General features: G+C 37.0%; 1 protein-coding gene across 9 annotated transcripts in view; it reads left to right on the forward strand.

Annotated features, from left to right (window-relative positions):
* DST (dystonin) overlaps positions 1 to 23,376 on the forward strand; it is a 303,289-nt gene that overhangs the window by 156,636 nt on the left and 123,277 nt on the right. For all 9 annotated transcript variants that reach the window (XM_056344537.1, XM_056344539.1, XM_056344546.1 and 6 more), the window contains 21 exons: positions 1,496 to 1,589; positions 1,913 to 2,067; positions 2,920 to 3,382; positions 3,470 to 3,598; positions 3,799 to 3,876; positions 3,987 to 4,148; positions 4,262 to 4,366; positions 6,059 to 6,154; positions 7,509 to 7,634; positions 8,017 to 8,169; positions 8,423 to 8,577; positions 8,710 to 8,836; positions 9,974 to 10,157; positions 11,152 to 11,309; positions 11,645 to 11,823; positions 12,042 to 12,180; positions 12,997 to 13,190; positions 15,472 to 15,634; positions 16,283 to 16,366; positions 16,459 to 16,566; positions 17,290 to 17,388. In XM_056344537.1, the coding sequence (XP_056200512.1) occupies positions 1,496 to 1,589; positions 1,913 to 2,067; positions 2,920 to 3,382; positions 3,470 to 3,598; positions 3,799 to 3,876; positions 3,987 to 4,148; positions 4,262 to 4,366; positions 6,059 to 6,154; positions 7,509 to 7,634; positions 8,017 to 8,169; positions 8,423 to 8,577; positions 8,710 to 8,836; positions 9,974 to 10,157; positions 11,152 to 11,309; positions 11,645 to 11,823; positions 12,042 to 12,180; positions 12,997 to 13,190; positions 15,472 to 15,634; positions 16,283 to 16,366; positions 16,459 to 16,566; positions 17,290 to 17,388 (3,151 nt within the window). The remainder of the gene's footprint in view (positions 1 to 1,495; positions 1,590 to 1,912; positions 2,068 to 2,919; positions 3,383 to 3,469; positions 3,599 to 3,798; positions 3,877 to 3,986; positions 4,149 to 4,261; positions 4,367 to 6,058; positions 6,155 to 7,508; positions 7,635 to 8,016; positions 8,170 to 8,422; positions 8,578 to 8,709; positions 8,837 to 9,973; positions 10,158 to 11,151; positions 11,310 to 11,644; positions 11,824 to 12,041; positions 12,181 to 12,996; positions 13,191 to 15,471; positions 15,635 to 16,282; positions 16,367 to 16,458; positions 16,567 to 17,289; positions 17,389 to 23,376) is intronic.

Raw genomic sequence — 23,376 nt, forward strand, 5'->3', positions numbered from 1 at the left:
GTTGGTGATCTGGACACATGAACTTGATCTATGTTTGTTGTATTGGTTACTAGTGCATCTCACTAATACGAGCTGTTAATGCAGCTCCTGAGATGAGATTCAGTTTTGGCAAAAATGTGACCTCAGCTAATAGTGAAATTTGGCAAATACTAAAACTTTGCCGGCAGTTCTGTTAAATACATCTGAAAGTGTCAACGCAGATAGACAGTGTGTGACCATATTGGTGTATGGGATCAAAATTAATATGATGTCAGTGAGGAGAGTGCCAGACTGAGCTCTGCTTAGCAAAACTAGCAGAGTTTGGCATTACTGCAGGGGTGTGTTTATGCCTTTGCTGTGCTCTTCTGCATAAACACAGTCATGGTGTGGGTATGTTTTTTCAGGAGGTCCTAAAAGCAGGGAGTGAAATACTGAAAAAATCACCCCTAACCCAAATTCTGAGTTAAAACATAAACTAAAGGGCAGTGATCAGATTTTTCTTGTTTTGTGGTCAAAACAGCAAGAAGCAATTAGCTGTGGATGTGGAAGGAGTTGAAGGGAAATTTGTAGGACAGATTAGTGGGACAGGGCAGTTAGTAAACATGCATACTTGGACATTGTAGTAATGATGGTGGGTTGGATGGTGTACAGGTGTCTCAAATTATATTGTTATGAGCTGATTAACCGTGATATTCCCCCAGTTTTATTGCGCAGTTCCATTTGAAGGAAAAGGAGGCAGCCCAACCTAACCTGAAGGTGTTTTGTATAGTAGTACCGTGGAGTGTGGAGTTCTCACTTCACTTCTTGAAACTTTTCATTGAAGAGCCCGACAAACACTGCAAAGGCTTCTTTAAGTTCTTACTTGGCTTATAGACATTTAGTGACACTTAAATGAAATATTTGGCAGTCTGTTTCTTAGAGACACCCTAATGTTGCTGCCTAGTCTGTACTTGCAAAGCTTTAATGCAAGGTAGGGAAGCCAAAAGCAAGGTAGCGTACATAGCCCCAGGTAAAATCCTTTGAAGAGCTGGCAGAATATTAATTGTTGGGTTTTGAATATGCGTACTGAAGCCTATTTAAAGGAGGAGTGCTAGGTGTTTCGAAAGCCAGTAGTGAAATTTCATCCCTGGAAGCTGTTCGTTTTGTAGTTCTGTCTTTTAATTTTTCAGCGAATGTAAACAGCCAGAAGGACCATGCTCTGGATGTAAAAATGAATAGCAGTAGTTATACCTATCATAGCAGTGATTCACTGTTTAGCAGCAGTACTAGTGCTGGAACCAGCATTGACTCTAATGAAAATTTCCTTTCTGTTAATTGTGGTCCCACCCTGATTAAATCTTGTATAAGCTTCGGTAATGGCACCTTAGAAGGAAACAGGTAACTTGGCATATGTATTTGTGCTTTGTGTTAGATGCTGTTTGTTCATTTGTTTGTTTTAAAGTCATGCAACATGTATAGTAAATATAAATAACTTTAATACTAACTTATTTTTCTGAAATGCTCTGGCATCACCTAGGTTGGAAATGCTGCAGCAGATTGCGAACAGAATTCAGCGGGACAGCCGGAGCTGTGAGGACAAACTAATACTTGCCCGGAACGCTCTGCAGTCTGTAAGTCAGTCGGTGATTTTACTTCTTGAACTTCCTGTGGTGGATTGGCTACTTAAAAAAAAATTAAAGTTCTTGAGGATTTTCGATTGCATACTTAATAGCTGCTACTTTTATTTCAGTTGTACTGCTAATTTAGCATTTCTTCAAGAAAATACCAAAAATTGCCTAGAGTGAGTTCTGTTACATTTTTTAATCAGTAGTTAGATAAAATGCTTCACAACTGTTTCAAGATCAGAAGTTTTTACAAAAAATGTAGGCATTCTTACAGCTTATTTCTCTTTGGTTTAGCTGCAAGGCTTAATGGCTTTCTTTTATTTATTCAGGACACCAAGCGATTAGAGTCAGGGCTTCAGTTCCAACATGAAGCAGAGATAGCCGGATATCTTCTTGAATCTGAGAACCTTCTCCGCCAACAAGTGATTGATGCCCAAATTCTTATTGATGGAAAATACTATCAGGCAGACCAGCTTGTGCAAAGGTACTTTACAGTGTATTCATATGAACCAATACATGTGCCAAATATGGGTACCCATTATGGGCAACAATTTCAAATCTTTGTGTCTACGGATCAATTTCTCAATCTGTCACTGGGCACCCAAGTAAAGATTATCCGGTATTTTGGTGGGTACATTGCCCACAAACATTGTTGAGGACAAGAGGAGTGTGGACTAATTTGTGAAAATGAAGTCATTCACCAGAACATGATTTAAATGTTTACTAGATATCTGAGTGTAAAGATGTTAGCTTGTTTTATTGCACCTAAAATGCTTTTAGAATTCACTGACTTTGATTCTAAAAATGGAGGTAAGTTTTCTGGTGATAGCTGTAGGTGTCTTAACAGGTAATAAGTGGGGTAACATTAGCTTATATGTAGCAATGTGTCCAGTCCTGACAGAAGGATTCGTTTAAATAGCATACTTTGATTTTATGAAAAGTGGCTCCAAAATTTTTCAGGATTTGTCCTGAACTGGGTGAGATCAAGCACATAATAGTTCCTTGGCAGTGAACTGTAGGTGTTTGATCTACTGCGGCATGTAGTGTCTTGTAAGATTTGTGCTTTGTTGATCAGTCCCTGGAACTGTGTATGGCACACACTAGTGCCCATACCATGTGATTTTCTAGTCATTGCCTGATTTCTGCATCTATCATCTATATTGATAGAAGTGTAAGCTGACATAGCCTATACTTTCTGATAGAAATGCTTAGTACAACTGAAGTGTAATAAACCACGTGAATTCATATTGCTGTTCAGTGCAACATGAAAAACCTTAATCATAAACATTCATTGAAATGATTTTTTATATTTATTTATTTGCTTTTATTTTAATAGAGTTGCAAAACTTCGTGATGAACTGATGGCCATACGGACTGAATGTTCTTCTGTGTACAACAAGGGGCATGCACTGACAACAGAGCAGACAAAGCTGATGATATCAGGAATAACCGAAAGCTTAAACTCAGGATTTACAACAAACCTTACCCCTGAATTAAATGCTGCAATGACCCAAGGGTTAACACCTACTTTGACTTCTTCCAGCTTGACATCTGCCCTTTCGTCAGGTCTTACTTCCAGACTGACACCAACCATCACTCCCGCTTACACACCAGGCATCCCACCACGGTTAATTCAAAGCTATGTTACAGGAGTAGATGGTGAGACTCTGCAAACACTCAAACTGATGCAAATCAGAAAACCTCTTATGAAATCAGCTTTTGTGGATCAGAATTTAACAGAAGAAGAGGTGAACATGAAATTTGTCCAGGACCTATTGAGCTGGGTGGAAGAAATGCAGGTAGCAATCTTTACGGAAACAGTCCACTTCTGATTATTTTGTTTACTCCTTGTATATCATGACTAATTTTTCATTCTTGTTTGTAAGGTGCAACTTGATCGAGCAGAATGGGGTTCAGATTTACCAAGTGTTGAAAGCCATTTAGAAAATCACAAAAATGTCCACAAAGCTATTGAAGAGTTTGAATCCAGCCTTAAAGAAGCTAAAATCAGTGAGGTACAGCACCATATTCTTTATTTCTTTGGTTATTTTCTTACTAGGTGACCTATAAACTAATGTTGAATTTTAGAACTGTATTTGGGTTTCACAGTCTTACTTTACTTCTGAACTCTAGATGACCTATGAAATCAGGAGATCTAATGGTTTTAACATAACTAACCTTTTTGTTGTCTTTTGATCTCATATACTAAATACAGATCCAAATGACTGCCCCTCTTAAACTCAGTTATGCAGAAAAATTGCACAAACTGGAGAGTCAGTATTCAAAACTGTTGGTAAGTTTGTCACACCCCTTTAATGTTCAGCTTTTCAGTGTACATCATATTTGATAAGAGGTGAGCTTTAAATTCTGATTTTCTTAAATATTTTTTTCTTTCTAATAAAGAACACATCAAGAAATCAGGAAAGGCATCTAGATACTCTCCACAATTTTGTCTCTCGTGCTACTAGAGAGCTGATATGGCTGAATGAAAAGGAAGAGGAAGAGGTTGCATATGACTGGAGTGAAAGAAACCCCAATATAACAAGAAAAAAGGAATACCATGCAGTATGTATTGCTAGTAGAATCCAGAGGGAATAATGAAATAATTTTTAAGCATTTAAAGAGATTTCTAAAATGCTTCTTTTTTTTTTTTTTTTTTTTTTTTGTCTGGAAACAAGGAATTAATGAGAGAACTTGATCAAAAAGAAGAAGTTATTAAATCAGTACAAGAAATAGCTGAGCAGTTGCTTCTTGAGAATCACCCAGCCAGGCTAACCATTGAGGTAAGTTAGTAAAAGCAGCACACAAACAAGAAAACAGTTGTGTGATTTAATAGACCTTAGATTTTGGGGAAAAGAGAGGAAGTTTTAACTCATAGGAAATTAAACAATAAGACTCTGAATAATGGGACCTTTTTGCCCCCCCGCTATTCAGCATCTTTGTTCTCTCTGTCTTCCAGTTTCCAGAAAGTTAAAACACTTCTGTAAAGTTATGGTTACATCTTGGATTGCTTAGATAAAATCCTCATGAAGTCTAAAATTAAAATTCCCAGAGTTTGTCTGTACAGACGTTTCTGGTTACGCCCTCAGCTTCTAGAGCTATTGATGCAAATTGCGTTGGTGAGCTGAGGGCACAGAACAGTCCTGATGTGGTTTCTCTCCTGTTAGAAGTTTCAGTAGAGCTTTTCTCGTCACTTACTAGATGTACAGGTTCCTATTATGGTTTAAGGTTGGTTTCATAACTTCACTTATTTGTCAGTGAATTATGAAACTTGTTTTGATGTTAAAAATCTGATCAGGTAATAAATCAAGCTTTATATTATATGTAAATGGCTTACATGAAATTTATTGTAGCTGTTGTAGGGTCGTAACAAGTTTCCAAAGGAGAATGTAAAACACTTTTCCCTGTAGATCTTCAAGAAAAGACTAAATACGGACAGTGAGTGGTAAAAATGAAAACAATAAAAAGCTGCTTTATTATATGAGAATGAAAAACAGTCAGAGGGGATGGATTTTTATGGTTCTTAGCTCAGTGAGTGCATAGCTGTGTAAATTGGAAACATGAAGAAACCTCCTCCCTTCCTTCTCATGACATTTACTGTGATGTGGGGAATTCTAGTCTTTAAAAGTATATTCTGTTCTGATGAGTTCTTAGCAGTGTAACATACTTAATATATGAAAACATTAAAAGTTCATATTATGAAACCAGGCCATTGCAGTAAAGATGACTATGCAGATTATAAAGTCTGCAATAATGCCGTATTGGGACATTTAAAAAGAAAAAAAAGAAATGTATGCCTTTTCTACAGGAAGAATCTATGCATTAATGCATTAGTTTGAAATTCATTGAAGCTAGTGGAAAAACTCTTTTAAATTCCCTGAGTCATACGGAATTGAAAATTGAGACTTCTGGGTGATTTCACAAAGTGAAGGGTACCCTCTGCTGGTGAACGCTCCTGCAGTGCATCTCCAGTGGCAGCGCCCTGCAGACGGTGTAGGAGGTATCAGTAGAGTAGGGGTCTGCTCTTTAAATTCCTGTGCAACTGTTACACTAAATTATACATTGCAGTGAGTCCTGATTAATTGTTTTTATTGTGTATTCAGTGTTGCTTTAATATCTGATTTGTATCCAGGCAAAAATCCAGCTATTTTGATTTGAGTTGTAGATGAGCTTAGACAGGAGGTCCATCAGGAGATGAGTCCAGTCCCTGCTTAAAGCAGTGCCAGGGCTTCGTTTGGCTGAATTCTGAATGTGTCTGAGGATGGGGAATTCACAACCCTTCCGAACATTGACTATGCTGTAGTGACAGGGGTTTTTTTTAATTTTCTTTGCTGCAGCTTGGTTTTCCTGAGTGAGGAGAAGGTTGGGTTTAGATGCTTGTGTTTGCTACATTACTTTTGTGTTTCCTAAGTTATGTAAAAGTACGCACATTTTAATTTTCGTTTCCTGTTGTAAATTATATCTCTTCCTTAAAGGCCTATAGAGCTGCAATGCAGACACAATGGAGCTGGATTCTTCAGCTCTGTCACTGTGTTGAACAACATTTGAGAGAAAATGCTGCATATTTTGAGGTAAGAAAGTAAATCAATAAAAATGTGAAATGTTTAAAGTTTTGTCCATAAGTCAAAATGTTCCACTGAAAGTACTAGTTGCTCTCTCACGGTAGCTGTAGAATTGACATTTGTCACGTGCAAATCCTTAGATGATGAGCCATGCTCCCATGGTGTTACCACACTTGTATTGCCTTCACTACAGTAATAGCAGTTCACAGTCTGGCCTGACATTTTTTCAGAGTCCCAGAGCTGCAAGTAGGGATTCTGAGAACGAAGTCATGTTCTCTTCCTGTCACACACAACTGCTGTCAGTAAGCTTCTGTGGATGATGTAGAGAGGAGTTAGTTGGTTAGTGATGGCAAGGGAGAACCTATTCTAGGTGGTTGTTACAGGATGACCCAAATAGAAATGGAACGTACAGCATTAAGAATAAATAGATCAGAGAACCCCCTGACAGGAGACACATTCAATAAAACACCTTTCTGTTTGTCACCTATTTAAATACTCAGCAAATGATGCACTACTCAGTTACGTGCATGAGGATCAAAGATTTAAGGATTTCTCAGTTATATGTGCCTGAGGATTGAAGACTGAACAGTTTTTTGCTTTTAAAAAACAAATTACTCTTTTTTTTAATATTTAAATTATAAAGAATAATCCTTAGTGTCTTCTGGATTGGATGGTTGAAGAGGAAGGGGGTGATGTTGGGATGAGATGCCTTTGGACTGAGAAGGGTGAGAACCCATTTTAAGAAATGGACACTGGAGAAGATAAAGTTGAGCGATTTGGTCTCCTGGTGGTATGGGAATACTGGATTTAAGAAATGAGTTTTCGGGGAGAGAATGGGTTGAGGATTATCACGTGACATTTCCCTTGCCGATTTTGCTTAATCGGGACCATAATTTGGGGATGCAGATGCCCACATAGAACTGCCAAGCATGGCAGCTCTCTTCCCCTCCTGCACAAATGTTTCCTCCAGTGTGCCTGGTGAATTTTGCAGCTAGTTTGCTACAGTTTGTAGACCTCATCTGTTCTTTAAATGTGAAAGTTATGGTAATTTCAAGGCAAACAAGAATCGCTTCAGAATTTTTTTCCATTGCAAGAACAGTAATTGACTAAAGTTCAGTAACTGCTGAATAATTTTGCATGTAGATGGTGCTGAGAATAACTGGTGTTACAGTGTGTGCCTTCTTGAAGACTACATTTAGACATGAAATCATGAATAGTGTTGTGACGTGCAGTGGTCTTGCACTTCTAGCTACTAGAAAAAATTGTTTTTAAAAAGACAGGACTTAAAGCAAACTTCATGGTGTAGCTGTTTGTATACTTCTTAGGTTATTTCAAAATAACCCAGATATTTTTCTCATCCTAGTTTTTTAGTGATGCCAAAGAAGCCATGGAATATTTAAAGATTTTGAAAGATACCATATACCGAAAATACAGTTGTGATAGATCAAGCAGCCTTCATAGGCTGGAAGACCTTGTCCAGGAGTCTATGGTAAGAATTCAAAGACTCTCTTAACATGAATTACAATTAAAGAAGAAATTTGTGGATTATAGTTGGATATATAATAAGTGTGTTGAAATTATTACTTAATTTTGTAGAACTTACAATTAAATAATTGCATCTATCCATGGGTAATGACCATTTTTCATAACTTTAAAATACAGTTTTATTTATTTATCTTTACAATGTATCTTTACAATACTGTATGTTGTGGGAAACCAGTGGCTTCAGAAAGATACTTTGTTCTTGTAAAATGTGTTACTTTCAATAAACACAGTAAAAGACCTCAGGAAAAGAAAAACTTAACAGGATCAAAGAAGCAGCCCTGTATTCTGGCCATCTCTTTATGACTTTTTTTTCTTAACTGTTCTAGGAAGAAAAAGAACAACTCTTGCAGTATAAGAGCACAGTAGCAGGCCTTGTGGGGAGAGCAAAGGCAATAATTCAGCTGAAGCCAAGGAACCCTGACTGTATACTCAAAACATCCATCCCAATTAAAGCCATCTGTGACTATAGACAAATTGAGGTTAGAAACTTGAATTTCCTCAAATCAATTACAGATTGTGAGAATTGAGCTAAAGATTCATTAATTACCATGTTCCTGGAGAGCGCTGGGCTCTAAATTTCTTCCACCCTAGTAAACAAGAGCAAAACCTTGTGTTGAACATTGGTTTTGTTGTTCTGTTGCTCATTTGTTGACAACATTTGCAGAAGTGCTTTGTAAAAGTATTTTGTAATGCTTAGCTCATTAAATTATTCTGCTTTTCTGTTAATACTAGATAACTATTTACAAAGACGATGAGTGTATCTTAGCAAACAACTCCCATCGTGCTAAATGGAAAGTCATTAGCCCGAGTGGTAATGAGGCCATGGTTCCATCTGTATGCTTTACAGTTCCTCCTCCAAACAAAGAAGCCATAGATACAGCCAACAGGTAGGGACAAAACAAAACCATCCATTTTCTTTTAAAATTCCTTTATATGAAGCTTGGGCTAAAATAGTGTCAGCTTTTTTTCCCTTTTCATGTGTTACTCTGATGTAAAGTTGGAGTCTTTCTATGTTTCAGGATTGAACAGCAATTTCAGAATGTTCTGGCCCTTTGGCATGAGTCACATGTAAACATGAAGAGCGTGGTGTCCTGGCATTACCTGACAAATGAAATTGAAGCTGTACGAGCTGGCAATGTTGCCTCGGTATGTGCTATGTCTAGGAAGAGCCTCTTTAACCATTTGCTGGGAAGTCATAGGCTACACTTCCCAGGAATGTTGTATAATCAACAAACCAATCCTCATCTTCCTTGAGGGATTAGCTGGCAATGGCCATGCTGCTTATCGCTGTGCAATGTTCTGCCTTGATCTGAGCAGTTGTTACACAGATATATTTGGGGAAGGAGCAGAGAGGTGGTATCTTGAAAACTACCTGCATCCTTTATTGTGCTAATCTCTTGAGTCTCCTTTTGTTAGCAGAGGGACAGGATCTCTCAAAAGCAATGAACAGCGACTAAATCTCAGTTTTGCTCTGCAAGAGTCTAGCTTTCCGCATTTATGTTGAAGATACCTGGAAGATTAGCTTCATTAGGCTAAGGTTAACCTTCCTGAAAACCCCCATTATTTCCTCGTGTTGCTACTTCTTACTAACAATGGAGCAATTGTGAAGTGACATTTAGTCTTTCAAGCTGAAGGTAGCTGAACACTTATTCCTCCTTAGTGCACTTTTTCATTCTTATACAAGTCTGTAACTTGGAATGTTAAATAGCTAGTTGGGATCCATTTGTCAGAAATGAAAAGAGATATAGATGAAAATACTGTTCTTTCTGGCTAAAATAGTGTGTGACATCACTGAATTATACGCCATGTAAGATACATAGCATAACACTATTTAATAGATTAGCTTATTCTACCACATTGGTGTATATCTCTACAAACTGTTGCAATAATATTTATGATACCCAAATTGACATTTTCACTTGTAATTTCCCACTGTTACTGTTGGAAGTAAGGAATCTTGAGATAATTCTTAAAGTATCCCTACTTGTATAACTCTTGCTAGCTGCTCGATTATTGCTACAGGGCATTAGATGGAGAAGCGCTGTCGATGTTGCGTTGGCTTTACACAGCCCATTACTAGCTTTAACGATGGAAAAGGATTTTATAGTCACTGTAGACTATCAGATGTCAAGTGGACTCCCCCTTAGGAACAGCAGACTTTCAGAATCTCAACTCTTTGACTTTACCATTTGTCAATATTGCTTTTTGTTAATAAGCATTACAGAGAACTGTGCAAGTGATGGTTCATTGCTGACTGTGCCTTGGGTTTACAATCTGTTGCAGATAAAGACGATGCTGCCAGGTGAACATCAGCAAGTTCTAAGCAATTTGGAGTCCCGCTTTGATGATTTTGTGGAAGATAGCAGGGAGTCCAAAATCTTTACAAGCTCTGATACAGCCCAGCTGGAAAGGGAAGTTAATGTTTGCAAGCAATACTATAAAGAGCTTCTGAAATCTGCAGAAAGAGGTAAAGCTGAGAAGAGCAGAAGGATGCCCTCATGAGAGAGATTGTAGTACTTGATAAAACTTCTCTCTCTGTATACAAGCTCTAATAAATTACCCGTGTTATCATATTGATATTGTTAATGCCCCAGTTCTTCTGAACAGATCGAATGTGCACAATTACATTGTACTCTAAGCTTTTTTAAACTCCGTATATAATAAGCTATATAAAAATATTGATGTATTACTTAATGTAGAGAGTGCTACTAATATTTTACACCCAAGAATTTACTCTGTGCGTTACAGCTCACTGTTTAGTCATTCCTTCCTTGTTTTGAATGCTGAAAATGCAGCTTGATTACTTTGTTGAGTTCATAACAGAATTAGAACTTTTTTCAGTGTTAAGGCAAGAAAAGTGTCCTAGATATTTTCCTAGCTCCACAGAATGCCTGTAGTTACTCCACTCTTAACTGTGTTTGTAAATACAGTAAGAACAGAAAGCTTAAAATATCTGCTCTGATTTACTGTCAAGTAGCTAATGACTTAAAGCAATACAGTAGTGCAGAACTGATCACTGCATTAGAGGAGTTCACTACACTTAAGGAAAGATGTGTTGCCTTGTGCATCTGAAAGAGAGGGTTTAACAAAAAAACCAAACAAACACCAGAAAACCCCAGAAACAAGCCCTAGAGGTTTACTGTAGTTTGTGCATGATGCCATCTGACTGAAAGAACCAGTCACTGAGTTTAGCGGTGTCTGCCTAGAGGTGATGCCTGTGCCTGGAATGAATGGTCAAAGACATATGCTAATTTTTTGTCTGTAAGGAGGTGATCTAAGTGAACATTGAAGGGTTCCTAAAATTTGCCTTGTAGCTAAAATTCCAATGGAATCTGATGGGATTTCAGCCAGTCATGGAAAGACCTGTAGAATGGTGACTTTATAAAGTGTTTCATGGGAAGACATGGTGAAGATGACTTGATGGCTTCGTTTGCTAAAATGTGACTTGTTTCCTTCAACAGAGGAGGAGGAAGAATCGACCTACAATCTGTACATCTCTGAAGTCAGAAAAATCGGACTACAGCTGGAGAGTTGTGAGGAGAGGTTAATACAGCAAATACGAACCCCAATGGAAAGGGATGATGTACGTGAGAGTAGATCAAGGATTTCGCAGCAAGAGGTGAGCCTTTGAGAAAGGCTGTTTTACCCAGGAAAAGAGTTTTATTTAAAAAAACAAACAAACGTGTTTTGAGTGTAGCCAGGAAGGTTTGTGGTGCACCTTGAAAAGACAAAAGTAAAAAATTAAGCTTGGGTTTGTAGAGAAAAAAAATGCCAATAAATGGCAACTCTGTTAGTTTTTCTCTTAAAAAGAAACCTACGTTTCTTTTTAAAAAAATGTAATGGTGTCCACATGAAACAAGCAAAGGAGAGCAGACCTGTACTGATAATGATATGTAGAGTATACATCAGGTTGATGTAGGATAAAAGCACTGTCAGTCACCTTTCATTTTACAGGACCTGAAGAAAGAATTGGATCGACTGAAGGATGACTTAAGAATCATCACAGAAAAATGTGAAGAGTTCTTCAGTCAAGCTGCTGCTTCACCTTCAGTCCCTACTCTGCGCTCTGAGCTCAGCGTTGTTATTCAGAACATGAACCAAGTTTATTCCATGTCTTCCATTTACATAGATAAGTATGTAATCGGCCATCTTCCATCACATGTTTTAGTTTACAGTTTTACATTCAAAATAAATTAAAGGTATTAGTAGGAATAATACTGATCAAGGAAAAGAGAGTTAACATTTTAACATTGTGTAAAGGGGTACCCAATGACCTGAAAAGGCTAAAAAACAGAAGTGTGTTGAGTGTCATTATTGATGGTTCAGTTAACAGGAGATTACTGTTTTTCAGGTTAAATACTGTAGAATTGGTGCTGCAGAACACCCACAAAACAGAATCGTTCGTAAAAGTCTATGAAACCAAGTTGTGTGAAGAGGAGGCAGTAACAGCTGACAAAAACAATATTGAAAATCTGATGGGTACATTAAAGGTAAGAGCTGGCGGGTGCCTTTTCATGGGCAAATAAAAAAAAATATGGGAAGATGATCTGTCTTATGACACCAGTTTTGGTTATGCTAGTGTGTCAAAAGTTGGCTTGTGTATTTTGAGGAAAGTCTGTATTATGATTAACTTCTCAGAAAAAATGACAGCTTTGGAGCATTAGAAATTGTATAGTTTGCATGATGATTCCTATTGTTAGGAAATACTTTGAAGTATCTGAACTTCCAAGGGTGGCACTTGTTAATTCTGCAGTAAGCCTTATTTTTTTGTCTCTTCAAATGATAACAGAAGCTTAAGGTAACATAAATACATTGTTATTTAAACGTGGCCACAATAATGTTTCTGCTACTGCTGTAGTATACTAACCAGGGTTTACTAAGAGGTCTGGCAGATACCTTTGAGAAAGGGTAAGATTGAAGTTCAGCATTTTGTGTGTGCTGTATATACCTCAATTGAGTATTGCAAATGATGAATAATGCTTTTTTGTTAGATAGAATGATTGGCATCTACCTAATGATTTTTTGGAAAGCTGTAGTTTATAGATAAGCATGTTAGTTTGCTGCCTGTGGTTTGATCTGTGTGTTGTGGGGGATGCTGTTACTCAGAATTATTTTGCAGTTCATAGCTACTTAGTTGCTTCAGACCCATTCTGGTGTCATTCGGTGTTTGAGCAACCAGAACTAAAATACTCATGTAAACGTTTTTCATTTATTCATCTATACATTTTACTCATGTAAAATCCTCATTTATAAAATAGTATTACAATTTAGGAGTTATTTACAATTTATCATTTATCACATACTAGCAATGGAGATCCGAAGTAGATGAGAAAAGAGAATTGTTCCATTCCTTGGAGGATGAACTGCAGAAGGCAAAGAAGATCAGTGATCAGATGTTTAAAATGCACAAGGAACGTGATCTTGATTTCGACTGGTATAAAGAAAAAGTTGATCAGTTAGCCGAGAGGTGGCAAAACATTTATTCTCAAATTCAGAATAGGTGTGTATGATTTTTTTATTATAATCTGTTCATATTTTATGCTGGTTTTGTTGTTTCTGTGGAAAAATAATCAGAAATGAATTGTAAAATAGGTCAGAATAGTTTTCTGAACTGTTTCTGACATGTTAAGATCAAGGATTCTTACCATTTCTGTGCTGTTGACGTTGTTGTTTTACTTTTCCACAGGAAATGTCTGTGACTATTGAGCACCAAAAAATTAACAAAATATAGAAATGTTATCTAATTACAACTTACTGAGACACAGTAGAGACAAATTGTCTTTTTTCTTTCCGAAAAAAAGCCTACAGAAATGGCTTGCTGTCCTATGGAAATACCATCTGTTTCTCCACATAATTAGTTCTTACAGGCTTAACTGATGAGCTGATTTATCTGTTATGATTGGATTCATGTTAACTTGCTTTTAATGACTTAAGTGCCAAGTCTGGAAGTCCTTAACCTCCATTGACTTCTATGGTAGTTTTGCTGCGGAAATTTTGTTGTGAAGTGCCAGTATTTTGTTTTGCGTGCAACTGTTTTCATGCAGCCTCAATATCCAGTTGAGATGTTCCTCTAGATTCAGCCCTTCTGTATTACTGTCATGATTATACTGGAGAATGTTACTCAAATGTACGTGCCTGGACAGATGGGCAGATACAGCAGCACACGTACCCGTAATTCTGAAAGAGATGTCCATATATGACATTCCTGGAAATCCTTTTTTCTTCAGTCTCTGTAGTTGTGTTTCTCTATTTAAAGGAAGCAGAACTGTAGAGACTGAAGGAAAAACTATGAGCAAGTTAAGGAAGTCTGTACTATACAGCCTGAATTTATTTCCTTTAATATCTGCTTCTGTATGTCATTACAGATAACCTGAACAACAGCATCAAAGAGATTGCTGTTAATGTAAAAGTTCACACAACAACCTTTCACATTTTTGTCCTCCTTTTCTAATAGATGAATATTCAGGAGCAATACTGAAGATATTCACTTGTAATTAACTAATTGTCTCTGTTTAACATGGCTGGAAGTTATAATGAAGATGGGCAAAAGCTGACTCATTTATAGCTGACTACAGAATGTCTAGCTTTAAATCACCCCAGATTTTTCATTGTTTGATAGTGTGACATAATTTAATAAAATAGTAGTTTTATGAAGTACTGAATTATCCTTATTTCCTCAGAAGGCAAACGTAAGCCACATGCTCTCCTCACAGGACTGTATCCTGTATGCTGGAAAATGGCTGTTAATACATCGTGGCTTTTAGTGTAAATAGGACAGATTGTGGTGGTTGCAGCATGGAGCTGTAAACAAGCTGCTTTCTGCAAATATTCACTTTGCTGCTTCCTAACAGCTTGACACTGATGATCATTATACAAAAAAGTATCTACAAATATTGGCTGCAGTTACCACGATCCTTTCTATTTTTTAGGGTTATTAGCTTTAAAACATGCTTAAGTATGAAACCTGAGCAATATGGTTACTTTTGCTTGCTCTTTTTCAGTCTTCTTTTGGCATCTTGAGAACAACACTAGACTCATTCAAAGTATTCGTTCCAAGTCAGAGTATAAAAAGTTGTTTAATAAGTATGTTTATCCTGCAGTGTTTTTGAGTAGTCATATATATATTTATGAACTTTGAAGTAATATTATAGGGATCACGAAAGAAAAGCTGTCGGTATTCTCATCAGTGTGGAAACCAACTTCAAGAAATACATAGCACTCACAGGTCAAACACATGATGTAAAAATGGACTTACAGGATCAATTGCTTTTGCACATTGGAATATTTAAAGACTTTAGTTTTAGTGAACTCCTGTTGTTTTGTGGTAGACATCAAGAACATGGTGAACCACTACTTAACTCCAGCACAGCACACTCCTCCTTGATGCACACAGGTCGTATTTGAAATACTCTCACTTCTTATTACAGAACTAATGGCTGTTGCAGAGCCCTCCCCCTTGCTTGGGGTTTCCTGTGCTCATGGAGTTTGAAGCAGTTTAGCTCATTAATGAGGGATGTACGCAGTTTCTTCTGTAGTAAGATCTTCTGTAGTAAGATCTCTCCTCAGTGTCATTTATGACAAATGAAAAGGCTTCATCGAGCTAGGAATCTTATTATTTGAGAAGTTAATTTACTGTTTAGTTAGTGGTATTTTAGTATTTTATAGTGTGAGCTATAGCAAAGGCATCTGAAGCCTTTAAAGCTGTATTTTGCTTACTGTTGTACTTTTTGTCTTTAATACTCATCTTCTCTTCTTTGGCTTATCTTCTAAAATAAAATCAGATTGCGTGACTTAGAAGGTATTAATAAATCTCTGAAGTATTACAAAGATACTTACAATTCTTTGGACACTTGGATTCAACAAGTGGAAGATACTCAGCGAAGGATTCAAGAAATCCATCCTGAAAATAGCAAAGCATTGGCTAAACAGCTGAACCAACATAAGGTATGAAAGGGATCTTACTGTAGGAAAGCACTGCTGTAATGACCGAAGAATTAAAATATCAGTTTAACCCAGTGATGTCAGTCTTATTCCTTGGTATGAGGTGCTTATATCCCTTAGTGTAAAATTCCAAATCATCACCAGCTTTTATGATTTTCTGCTTACAATGCAGTTAACATCATGAATGTATCACTCACTGACTATTGCCATTTTATAGACAAGATTGTTTTGCAAGAAGAGCAAACCCTTAGAGAGTGTCTAAAATTCTGGACTGTCCTTCCTTATTGTATCATTTTTTATTCAGGACTGCTCTTGATATTTATGGATGTAGAAATAATTTCAAGGAAGCAGAGCTGTCTCCTGCAAGAAGGAAATGCAGCTTAAATAAGACACAGAATAACAAATTATATGCACAAAATGGTGTATTCCTGATTTTAAGTTCACTCACCAGCTATTAAACCTGTTTTTTCACTGCTCTGTACTGTAAGCCTGACAAAGCCCAGAACATAGGCTTGAGCATATAATTACTTGTACACACGTGGAAATGAGCATATTATGTGAATTTCATGATGTTAGATAAAGTAGAAGTGCTAACAGTACTAGTAATAAAAATAACTTTTTAAGATGAAGATGTAGATTCATATTTTACAGATGCTGGTTTCTGAGATTGAAATGAAACAAAGCAAAATAGATGAATGCCAGAAGTATTCAGAACAATACTCAGCTGCTGTGAAGGTAATAAATAACATTATACTTAGTATGCTTTTTATTTTAGTGTCAGTATCATGTGGAATACCAATTGTTTTGTGTATTTTGTCTTTTTGCAGGACTATGAGTTACAGACTATGACCTACAGAGCTATGGTTGACTCCCAACAAAAATCTCCAGTGAAACGCCCAAGAATGCAAAGCTCATCAGACTTCATTATTCAAGAGGTAAATGGATTTCTTATGACAGGAAAATGTGTTTTTTTGAGTCTTTGCTTAAAACAGAGTAAACACAGGAATGGGATTTAGGATTTCTTAATGGTTAAATAAAATAACACAAGCAAGTTGTTGCTTCTCTATATATAGTTACATAACGTGATAAATATTTTATTGCTTATTATGCAGTATTTAGATAACGAGACAGTATATTGGTGTTGATGAACAGAATTCCCCTGAACCATAAAAAGCTATATGAGAAATGTACCTCAGTAAAACTGCTTAGAACCACCTCTGGGCTGGATCCTGATCATAGTAACCAGGGGGAACTTTCATCTTTACTATGGTAAGACTTATCAGATCTGGACACTGACAGATTCCAAAGCAAATCAGCCTCATTTGGGTGGGAGAGATAAATCTGTCTCCCTGCTGTTAGAGGAATAGTGACCTGCACTGCTTGTTCCTCTTACAACTTGTTCTTACGGGGGGAAGAATCAAGTGACTGTAAAGTCAAAACATTGTCTTATGTTCTTCTTCTTATGGATCCTCTCATAGATGCTTAACATTTATTTGTGCAAGTGCACCCTGCAAATGGAATTCAACTTCGCGGATTCCACAATCAGGATTTTGGAATCAAAATTGGAATAGGTTCTAAGAGTAGTGATTATCACTTTTTTGAAGATTAACTGGAGTGTTTTTCCATCTGTCCTCCCCCCCTCCTTTTTTTGTCTGCAGTTCATGGATTTACGGACTCGTTATACTGCCTTAGTGACCTTGATGACCCAATACATTAAGTTTGCAGGTGACTCTTTGAAGAGACTGGAAGAGGAAGAGGTAGGTCATCCCCTGGCAGCCAACAAAGCAAAAAGAATAGCTAGGCAAACAAAGAGCAATATGGCTGTTGGAATTATTCACAAAGCAGCAGATTTGAAAAACTGTAATTCTTTATATACTGCACTTTATACAGGAATGTGAGAGTGTTAAATTACAACATTATCATTCAGAAAAGCAAAATCCTATACCATCCATACATTTTACCAGTTCTTCCAGCTAGAAGGGTCCTGTGATTCAGCAAATCCTGGCGGAGGTGTAGTTGCATGCAGTATATTTTAATACTTAAGTATTTTATGGCTTGATCGTTTGGATAAATGCAGATATTAAGATGAGGGCAAACTTGGTGTGCATACACCTTTGATATCCTGTGTAGGTCTTAATATTCCATAGCATGTGTTCTGGTCCATTTAGAAACATATAAGGGAGTTCTTTAAACAGGGAGATGCGATGCCCTCTTAATTTCTTAAATTTCTTTGACTTGTTTAGATTTTTTTTTTCCTTCTGCCTTTCTACAGTATTGATTCCTTGGAGTCAGACAGCGTTTTATTTATGCTTAAGTGTTGAATCTTATTAACAAGAGTAGGTTACTGAAATTGAATAGACAGATTACTCAAAATACTTGTTTGCTGCAGAATCAACCTTCCAAATAATTGAGAAAAAATATTTTTAAATTCCTCACTTTCTTTTGAAATGCTTCTTTCTGAAAGAGATTATATAGTAATACTTTAAGGGCTACAGTGTTTTAGCATAATCTGTACAGTGCACATCTCTAAAATAACGCCCATGTTAAATGCAGTCCTGTAATTAATTGTGCCCATATTAAGTGTAGTCCTATATAAATTACATAAAATTTATAACACTCTCCTAAGGGTATGAATGTTGATGTTATTATTACAGAAAAAGCCAAGAGCTCTTAAACGAATGTTCTGTAATTCTGGTGCTGGCTTTGTCTTCATTGGCTTTTCTTGCTATTGAATACCTTTGGACAAACTGTAACACAGCATGTATCTTTGTGCATCATGAAGTGGTGGAGCATACTGATGGAAATACATAATGTTTGTTGATAAGTAGCCATTATTACTGAGGATTTAGTATGGCTAATAATGCTAAGGGTATCAAGAATAAAAAGTGAAACAAAGAACAAGAATTGAAACAAGGAAAAAGAAACCTGTGCGTGCTCTCAAGTTTCAGCCTGCTCTGAATCTCCATGACTGCTTTTTTGGGAATCAGACAGCCCCTATCTTCCATCCTCCGCCACCTACCGGCAGCCTTCTAAATCTTTGATAGCTTCTTTGAAGATAACCTAAGTAGGTTTCCAGACTCAAAAGTGATTTGATTTGATGGGTTTTTTCTTTGTAATCAGGGTAGCAAATCAGAAGATGAATAATCCTTCTCAAAGGAGGAATGGTAATTTTTTTTCTTCTGGGATCAGACCCCTGAAGTCTGTGATTGTTCCAAGATTTTCTTCCATGCCAGTCTTTCTTTCTAACTCTCAGTAATGGCATTAAGAATGCACATAATAAGGAAAAAACAAGATGCTTTCCGTGATATCTCAGTTTAATCCATGTGCTGTCATGCTCAGAGCTTACCAGAAGAGAGTGAACTCCAGCAACCTGTGAAGTCAACTGAGGTCTTTCAACATTTGGGGTGTAACGAAGCTGTTGAATTCAGAGAGAAAAACACACCTAATGAAAGCACGATGGATGTCGAATATTTGCAAAACCGTAACTCCTCCAGTAAACCTAAACACACAGAAAACAAATTGGAAGTTGAAAGAAGAAGTTTAGATGTAGACAGATACGATGAAATCAAAATTGATAGAACATTAAAGCAATTTTTAGATTTTGGTGGTCAAGAAAGTAGCATTAGTGGCAACAGAGAAAATAAGCTACATACAGAGATAGATAATTTAATGGGGTTTGGTAACCAAAGTAAAGAAGAAAATGGTAGAAAAGATTGTTTTGTTTCAGCTGAGATTTGTGTGAGTGTGAATAATGATCGTAGCGAACTGTTAAATGATCAAATTGTTAATGGAGAGAGGCAGGAAACACAGGAAGTATCAAAGAAGTTGCCTGAAGTGAAAATGATACAAAAAATCACAGGGAAAAAATTTTTAAGAAAGGCAGGGGGTGTTGTTTCAACAAAGGAAGAATGTGTGATGCAATCAAAAACTAATTTTGAGCTAATAACGAAGAAAGATGAAGTTACTCTAGAAACTGGAAAGCATGTCCTGGATATCAGCCCTTATAAGCAGCAACATTTTTCACCAAGAACTCAATTTGAATGTAAGCCTAAAAAACATTGTTTTACAGAAAGGAGTAGCCATAATACTTTAAACTCTGAACACAGAGAGTTTCAAGTGTGTGGTGAAGAAGGTGTAAGGGATGCAACACTTTTAGAGAAAGTTGCATCCTCTTCCAGAGAGCTGGCAGTGCACTATGGAAGTGAAAAAACAAAGTTACATTTGCAATCCATGAGCAATCCAGGCATTTCTGGTAGTGTTGAAAGGGATATTAATAAATTGCACAGACCGTCTCTGGATATAAGTTTCATAGCTGAAAACAAAACCCTAGAAAAATCAATTTTAAATCCAAAAGAAGCCAAGAGTACAATGCAAGAAATTTTGCCTGTTTCTTCAGGAAGTATTTCAGAGAATCAATATGCAGCAGAAGTCTCTGAATGTTGTCCATTAGATTTTGAAGTGTCACTGGTGCAGAATGATCTAAGTTCAGGTGTAGCATTGTTAGAAGATGCTGGAGATTTAAATTCAAACACAGCCCTTTCAGAAATTATTTCTGGAGAAGAGGATTATTTTCCATTATCAAAACATGGATTAACAAAAAAGTTTTTGAGCCATGATGAGAAAGTAAGTGAGAAGAAGATGTCACAGGGTAACACCTATGGTTTAGACAACATAAATATAGGCAGGAATAAGCAGAATGGAGCAGGCAAGTTAGAACAGGGCCAGAAATGTAAAGATTTATTGCTGGTTGCAGAAATGGGCAGTAGAGATAAGGGCTGTAGCACAAAGGTTCCTGGAAAAACCACTGAACTCCAGAAAACATTCTGTGAAAAAGCAGGGAAAAAATCCTCACTTGAAAAAACAGAAAAGAAAAACAAAAGAGACAATGATAATGAAGAAAAAAGGAGCACAACTATTATTAAGGTACACGAGTGTTTATGCAATGCAAATGAAACAGTTAATTTAAGAATGATTCTAAACCAATCCAAATCAACATTTGAATCTCAAACTGTGTCAAGGTCAAGTGATTTAAAGTTGATTGAACATAATTTAAACAATGAATATACTAATGGTAGATTAGTAAATGCATTTTGAGGTTCTTACATTTTTTTAGTTCTTATAAATTTATTTTTGTTTATTTTGTATTACTATTTAATTACCATCCTTTTCTCCACCCAGCTGCTGCTCAGCCAGGTTGATTAGAAATAATGAAAGCCAACATGGCGTAGTTTGTGACTGTATCTGTATTTTTAGTTCTTCTTTTTCAAGCATAATACGTTAGATTTTGTGTCCATGGGAGCGTAAAAGAAGGTCTAATAAGAAACCAATAAATGTCTTGTATCCAGTGGGGTCTGTACAAAATTGTAACATGGGGAAATACGGAGAGGAACTGAAGAAGCTGCCTTTGCATTAGCCTTTTAGGAAATAGTTTCATATATCGTATGAAAAATCAAGTAAATCTGGTAAATTTGAACTAACCCAACATATTGTTTATTAGAAAATGTTGCTATAATTGCCCCTCATGTCATGTTGGTATGATCTTAGGAATATAGGTGTGTTCTTACCTCATGTTAGCTCATATTTGGTAACTAATGTCATAATAGTGCTAATGAAGACAAGGTATGTATAGTTTCAAAAATATTGTTACTACTGAATGCACATCTTGCTTGTAAGAGTTTCCCTTGATCTGCCAACATACAGAGAATACTAGCTGACTGGTTTTCACTAGGATTTTCCTAATTACCATGTTTATACTTTGAACTGTGTCTGCACTGCAGAGCAGCTGTGCTCTTACCAGTCCCCCAGGTGGGCCAGTGGAGGCACTGGGACTGTGGAGCTAGTACAGAGCATAGATGTACTGGGATTTAGATTCTTCTCTTTCTGGAGCTGATGCATCTTGGCTCTAGCTCTAGATACTGTTTTGTTTCTCGGAGGGAATTTCCGAACTCCTCCTGTGTTATTTTTGCTTGTGAGCACAAAATCCTTCTTCCAGTTTCTACTAAACTCATCCAGACATGGTAGGCCACTTTCTACTTGGGAATTCTTGCACATAGTGTTTGGCTCACTGTTTGCTCTACCTATTTGTTTGGAGAAAAAGCATATGCGAGCTGTTGTTTGACGCTGCTTACCGCTAAGAGGCATCTGACTGAAGTGAGAGGCTTCAGGACTTCTTCGCTTTGTGGATGTCTTTATGAAGGGTTTCATATTTGGCTAATGGTAACTTCCTGAAGCCTTCAAGAGAAGGTGATGGTGGTGGGAACTGCTCGTCCTACTTTCTGGACGTACCGTATATATATGAGTAAGTATTATCCATTCTGCTTTTCAAAGAACCCAAGATGTTTTATCTGCTGTATTACAAAAAGTACATTCCAACTTACTTCGTTCTTTTACAGATTTTGAAGAATAAGGAAGCATCAGTGCGCAAGGCATATTCAGATCTAATGGCACAGCAAAATAGCACAATCGATGAGAACAGAAAACTCATGGGAAAGGTCAAAACACTTGAGGAGATGTTGGAGGATATGAAGAATCAAAAGTTCCAAGTGGAACAAGAGCTCCCTAAAGTGAGGGAAGCTGCAGAAATAGAGCGGAAAAAGCAGCAAAAGGACATGGAAGAAATCTGTCGTCAGAAGACCAAGGCTGAGCAAGAGGCAAAGCAGTGTCGTATAGATCTAGAGAGCATTGAGAAGGAGAAAGCAGATGCAGAGCAGGAGTTGGAGTGTGTAAGGCAGCTCATTTTTCAGGCAGAGACTCAAAGAAGTATACTGGAAGAAAACCTTCGTGCTTTTCGAAATCAGATAGAAGAAAGCACCTTTACCAGAAGAAACCTTGAAGAGCATCTAAGAAGAAAAGATACTAATCTTCATGATTTAGAGCAACAGAAAAAAAACTTAATGCAGGAACTGAAGAAGAAAACAGAAGGAGAGGAGAAACTTATGAAGCTGATAAAGCAAATGGAACAAGATCTTGAATTTAAAGTGAACCTGTCAGAAATAAAGCTGCAAGAAAGAGAGAGGACTGAAGCCAGAAGGAAGGTTGTTGAAGGTGGGTACTCTGTAACTAGAGAAACTTCCCTGCCGACTTTCACAGCTGGGCAAGGCAGCCACTATAGGCCTGATTCTGAAATTACAAGTTTCCAGAAGAAACAAGAAGCCAAAAAGGTAGAAGAGCTTAAACAGAAGATCGATGAGCTAACCCTTGCTAACAAAAAAGCTGATAAAACTATTAAAGATCTGAAATATGAACTGAATGAAATTGAGCTTCAGAAATCATCAACAGAAGAAAAGTCTCGTTTATTAAAAGAAAACCTAGATAAAGTCAATAGCGAACTTAAATGCCTAAAAATTAAGTTGGAGGAAAAAGACCAAGTAGAGCAGGGGTATTTGCAACAGTTGAAAGAACTGGACAAGCAGCTACATAGAACCACTGGTAAAGCTGAGGAGGTGATGCAAGAAGCTATAGATCTTAAGAAAATTAAGATGAACTATCAGGAGGAGCTGAAATCTGTTCAGCAAGAAAAGACACAGCTAAAAAGAGAAGTAGAAGAATTAACTAGATCACAGACAAAAACTGAAATCACTATCAAACATTTACATTCACAAATCAGTTCTCTTCAAAAAGAGAAGCTGGCAGCTGAACACAGAACACAGTCATGCAAAGGAGAAGCAAATAATCTTCAAGACCAATATAAGAAAATTCAAGAACAGTTGCTTCAAAAAACAAAAGCAGAGAAAGAAAACCAGCAG

The sequence above is a fragment of the Falco biarmicus genome, chromosome 6 (genome assembly GCF_023638135.1).
Source record: "Falco biarmicus isolate bFalBia1 chromosome 6, bFalBia1.pri, whole genome shotgun sequence".
NCBI lineage: Eukaryota > Metazoa > Chordata > Aves > Falconiformes > Falconidae > Falco > Falco biarmicus.